The following is a 5,861-nucleotide window of genomic DNA, read 5'->3' on the forward strand; positions in this document are numbered from 1 at the left end:
CTTATTTTCATGTGTCTGTAGCATAATTAGTAGAGGCTTCTGTTCAGGACTTGAGGTCTGACTTCTTGCATCCATACAACATTGAAGACCCCAGTTCTGAGTGTTAGCCAATTTTAATAAGCATCAGAGCTGTAAGCAGTAGCAAATGTTTTAAGTGAGCAAGAGACATTGTATTGACATAAACTACTTTTAAGGCATTTTTTGAAACTGGAGAGCAGGCTAGGCTTTCCCTGGATAAAGACAAGTAATTTTCTATACAGTTACTTGTCCAGGTAGTGTGGGTTATATCTGTCTGAATGCAAAATGCTAAAAGACTTTAGGCAGTGAAATTTATCTATTTCTTTTTTAATCTGTCATGCCACTTTTAGATATAGTTCATGAATGTCTGAGCTCCTTGTGGGGAGGAAGAAGGGGGGAAAACTAACATAATGGATTTAACAGGTCTCTTCATAGCTGTTAAAATATGGCACAGTTGATAGGAAGATGGTAAATCTAGTGTCTCTGAAATGAAATACCTGTCTCTGTTTTCTGGAGAGCATTTGGGAGGAAAAAAAATGTCCGAGTGTAATCCTATGCTTCTATGTGCCTTGAAGTCTGTGGATCAATAGCTAACTAGTAGTGCTACTATATGCTTGCTTTTTCAAGTATCCTCATGCACAATTGTTTGCCCCTTCATGCTATCCAGTGGCTTAACTGGGTAGTGCAGTTCACTTACAAAGTCCGTTTTAAGCAGAGGAAGACAGAAAATAAATCTTAACTATAACTATTCTGCCACTCTGTGTGGGGATGTTGCAGATGTAATTTGGTGGTGAATAAGAAGCTCAGAATTATTTTCTTTTTTTAAAACACCAAACTAGAGATTCAGGTTAGAAATGTAATCTGAAAAATGGATGAGGTTCCCATTCTGGAGTTGAAACTAGGTACCTATGCTGTTATGGTAACAGAATGAGTAGTTTTCTTACCAAGCATTTGTAGCTTTTGGCGACCTTAAAGGCAATGGTAATGGCTTACGCTTCTGAAACTCAGGTCTCCATGTTTTTCCTCTTCCATTTGAAAGTGGACTTATGCAATATATTATTGAAAGTCCTATTTATAGAGAGAAGTGCACCGTTTTAATGTTCTAAGGTGAAGGAATGAGCAGAGACACCAATGCTTCCTGTTTGTGGTGGTTAAATTCCTGTTGAAATGTGCACAGCTATGGGATGGATAAACAGGCAATGAAAGTTCAAGTGGTCCTTTGCCCCCTGTGCTGTGCTTCTGAGAGTGTGATAGTAAATGTTTCTGAGGTCAAGCATGGGGAAGCAGGTTTCTGAACTGTAACTTGCCCAAATATACTGAGTTTTGAGATGGTATTCTCATTTTGAGATCCATTAGCGTAGCAGAAGTGGACACATGCTTCTCGGATATCTGTTGTAAAGGTACATAAATCATAGCGCTCACGACTGTGAGGGGCAGTAGTGACTCTATGTATTGAATCGCTAGTACAGCCACAGACAGTGTCTTAGGAGGTCCTTTTCAAAGTCCTGGTAAGCTTCCAACCTTTCTAAGATTGTGAGATCTGGTATGTTTAATATCTGATTAAGTGGCTATAGACCAGAGCTCTTTTGATTACTTTTTTTAGAGGCCTAGATTGAGGACAAGTTAAAAGCAATGCCAAAACCATGACTATGATTCTGTGAGGAAGGAGGGTCGCTTCCTAGTGTATGAGTATACATGCATTTCCCTTTCCTTCTCCAGTAGCATGAGGTGGGGATAGGTGGAATGTGGTTTTGGATCCTCCAGGCCTGTCTTGCCCCACCACTGACATGCCTTTGTGGTACCAGTGTCCCTCTGTCAACGATGAACCCATGCCGCTTCCTCTTGCTTTCCCATTATGCCAGGGCCAGGTAGTTCTGAGACCCACCGTCACTTTTCCTGTTTCTTCCAAATATTGCTGTAAAAGCCCATTAACTGTGCTCTGTTTCTTGATCCTTCCTTCTGTCCTTGAGGTCTTCCACTCTGGTACCAATAATCTCCTTCCTCTGAGCCCTCCTGTGGAGTTACAAGCTCAATGTTCCAAGTCTCCTGGTGTTCCCCTTTCTCCTTCTTCCTCCTGCCTTTGTGTTTCTGTACAGGTGCCAAACCGAAGAGCTGTTACTCAGGTATAAAATCCCTGTCTTGGGTTCTGCACCTTCTTCCCAAGCAGACGTTGGGGGTTTACTACAGAGAAGCAACACCACAGCGTTTTCTATTAAACAAATGGAACGAAGTTTTGTACTTACAAGGCAAATTGTAAGAAAGGCTTTTCTACCATACGCTTGCAAGAGTGGTGGTTCTAGGGCCCCAGCTGGGGATGTGGGTTGTCAACAGATAGCTGAACTATCCTTCACGTTCCAAATATGGCCCACAAGATATCTGATTAAAAATGTTTTTGATATTGTACATTGTGATCTTAGAATTGAAAAGAAGGCTACCTTAAGCTAGAATTCAGTATACAGGTTATCTAATTTCCAATGATTTTAGCTCCTTGATGGATCTGTAAGCTAATCTGAAAGCATTTTCTGCTTAACATGATCTTTCCTACGTGCAGAGTGTTCTACCATATTATGTGGCAACAAAAATGTCCAAAATCCGCAAGCCGACCTTCGATAAGCCCAGTCCTGAAACGTATGTCAGAGCTGCCTTAGGCACGGTAGGCCTGCAGTCCCAGACCAACGGATGCCTACCTCATGCACTCATGGTAAGTCTCCTTGGAAAACCTAAGGATCTGGAATGTCCTCTGTATGTGTTTATTATGGAAGAAGAGTAAAGAATAATTTTGAATATTAGATGTTTTTGTTCTTTAACTTCTAATCATAACTTGGTGATTTTTTGCACGTGCTGGTAACTGTTAGATTTCACTTGGTACAGGCTATAAAAAGCTGAGACACACACCCGCTCCCTTTTTCTTTTTCTAGGGATGGATCTTCTCTGTTCTACCTACGCCTGCTGCCATTAATTTACTCATGAAAACAAACAAACAAATACGGGCTCGTTATTTGAAAAAAATGAAGGAGAAGTAAGTTGGAGGCAACTTGATCTTGGAAGCCTGGGAGTCCTGCAGGTTCCATACCCACGCTGCAGCACCAAGTAGACCTAATGTTTTAAGTATCTTCAATCGTAGGGGTACTTCCTAACAAGCAAAACAGTCTTGTTTTGAGGATGCAGGTGAAACAAGACTGTTGACTTCTAATATTGATTTTAAAATAGGCTTTATTTGTTTATAGATATTATGAGGGGGGAAGTGCTTCAGACTAAAATTGCACTGTGCTTTAAGAAATACTTAACGTGGACTTGATCAGATATTGCGCTGTTGAGGATATGTAGTGTCTCTCTCATCTGTGTATTGTGCATGTGGGTGAAGGGCAAGGCAACAGTAGTTATCTCATATTCCTGGACAGGTGGGCAGGAGTGGGAAGGGAGCATATTTATTTAAAAAGCTAATCTAGCACTATTGATAGAGTATAACTTTTTCCCAGCTCAGGTTTTAGGTACTTGCAAGGATTCTGCATTGTCAGCCAGCTCATGAGCGCTCCCCTGCTTACATGGTCCAGTATGATTTTCGGTTATGAACTTGAGGGAAATGGGCCAAACCCCCAAATACATGTATTTGCTCATCTATAAATATATACATAAAATAACATTGCAGAAAGTATTTAAATTTTTGGTTCTTGAACATGGATTCTAACTTTTCAGTAATATGTAATCTTTACGATTTGTAATAACATTTTTAAAAGTTCGGTGCCTGCTCTTTGTAATAGGTGGTGATAACACAATGTAGATAAATGTCACAAGTTATGTGTTATGTGCTGGTTGCTATGTAAAAGATTATGGGCACTTTAAATGCAGAGCTTGAAATGAGTTACTTTCCTTGTTAGCAATGATGGTTAAATTCTTTTTGAAGTATGTATCAGTCTGTCTTTTTGGTGAGGCCCTTTGAAATGTGAATCCTGAATATTTGAGACAGCTTTAAAAACGAGAACCAGTAAACGTCTTTAAATGTAGAACAACTTTAATTTAATTGTGTTTAACTGATTTGTTTCATGGTTCTATTCCAAAATGGAGTGCTCCAGTGAGGCTGAAGTTACCCAGCTCTAGGAGACAGGGATCAGAGTACATGAGAAGTCTGCACTGCTGTTGTCTGTATTTACCTACTCTTTAAATAAAGATTCTGGTCTCGAACATTCCTTTTTATAAACCATAAAGTGTACTGAAACTTACAAGGCAAATCAAATTGCAAGCAGCTACCCATGTTTTCTGTGGTGACTTCCTATGGTTGAAGAGTGGAGGTTGTTTTCTGTCCTTGAACGAATAATTTCAAGCTCTGATTTTGAAGTAAAATATGTTGTACTGAGACGTGATTTGGGGCTAACATTTCTGTACATTGAAAAAACCTGAATACCGATGCAATGGTGCTGATCAAATCTGAGACGCAGATTCTATCCCATAGTTTTCTTAATTTTTTGGAACAGGGATGGTGAAGTCAGTGGTATTAGTTCTGTAAGAGCACATGAATTGGTTTGCTCTGGATCTGATGTGGAAGCATTGGACTAAACAATCTGTATGTTTTTGACTTTGTAAAACAAATAAAATGGAATTTACTCTGAATCTTTAACGTGTTGGGTTTTTTCGTGAAAACATTTGTGTGTACATTCAAATGCCTGATTGTCCTTTATTGTATATAATAATGCAGTGAAAATTACTGAACCGCGACATGCCAAAACCACGTTTTCCTGGCTGTTACCTATTTTACAGTGCCGATACTTTAAAACCACTGGAAGACAAAATGAACTGTTAATTAGAACTATTAATGAAGCTATTAATAAGACATAGTTATTTCCAAGTAACAGTTTTCTAGCTCTTGAAGGTGGAAAGATACGTCTGAGGGGAAGAGCATGCTTATCCACCTGGCACTGGAGCAGCGGAGTTGGAGCCTGGGGTCATTTTGCCCCGCTGCCCTGTGTGTGGTGCTAGCAGGCTGCCGTTTGGGTTCCTGCTCTCCTCCGAGGTCTTCCATTTTCCAAACTGCAGCAGGGAGTCGCTTTGTAACCTAAATTGCCTTGAGTTTGATTTTTGAATGTCCACTCGCCTCAGCAACTTGAGGTAAAAATGTGTATTCGGTAGCTTCCCGTGTGCTTTGAAATAGCCTGGGCAGGGGATGGAGAACAGGAGGGGTGTCCGTGTGGTACCATCTCTCTGCAGCTCCGCTCCGAAGGGCGTTTTTGTCACCGATGCAAAACCTGGAGTGAGTTTTCACTCCCTTGTTTGAAGGGAAAGAAGAGGGTGGGAGTCGAGCGGCCTGTGTCCACTGCCCCATGCACCGGGGGGCACAGACCCCTTCCCCGAAGCAGGCCTGCTCCCCGGCGAAGGTAACCGCGGCTCATGGAGGGGGACAAGGCCTGGGACAGCCGCCTGCCTCCCCCGGGATCGGCACAAGGATGGAAGGCAGGAGAAGCAGCTCGGTTCGGGGGCTGTGGGGAACGGAACGGCGGCTGCCATGACCCGGCCCTGAGCGCTGTGTGGGGAGCCGCTTCTGGTTCCCCTCACTAATTGTAACTTTACAAAGCTCTCCTGCTCCTTTCCACACGTGGGGAAGTAGGTATGTAATTTACACAGCTAGTGAAGAGCAGCCTCTTCCTGAGAGTAGCCGCGTTTTGACAGGAAACCTTTCGTTCCAACTGCTCGCTGGCACCTGCGTGCGGGCCGGTACCGCCTCCGCCCCTCAGGGCGGCGGCCCAAAGCCTGCACCCGGGGACGAAAGGCGGGCTCGGCGCGGCAGGCAGGTCTCTGGGGACCTCGGTGGAACGGAACGGGAACGGCACGGAACGGGAGCGGAACGCCCG

General features: G+C 42.8%; 1 protein-coding gene across 1 annotated transcript in view; it reads left to right on the forward strand.

Annotated features, from left to right (window-relative positions):
- The window catches only part of HSD17B12 (hydroxysteroid 17-beta dehydrogenase 12), a 92,360-nt gene extending 87,734 nt beyond the window's left edge, over window positions 1-4,626 (forward strand). Inside the window, exons 10-11 of the mRNA XM_052781919.1 lie at window positions 2,570-2,719; window positions 2,937-4,626. Coding sequence (XP_052637879.1) covers window positions 2,570-2,719; window positions 2,937-3,041 — 255 coding nt within the window. The 3' untranslated portion in view covers window positions 3,042-4,626. The remainder of the gene's footprint in view (window positions 1-2,569; window positions 2,720-2,936) is intronic.
- The last annotated feature ends 1,235 nt before the right edge of the window (window positions 4,627-5,861 follow it).

This window comes from Harpia harpyja, chromosome 3, assembly GCF_026419915.1.
Source record: "Harpia harpyja isolate bHarHar1 chromosome 3, bHarHar1 primary haplotype, whole genome shotgun sequence".
Lineage (NCBI taxonomy): Eukaryota > Metazoa > Chordata > Aves > Accipitriformes > Accipitridae > Harpia > Harpia harpyja.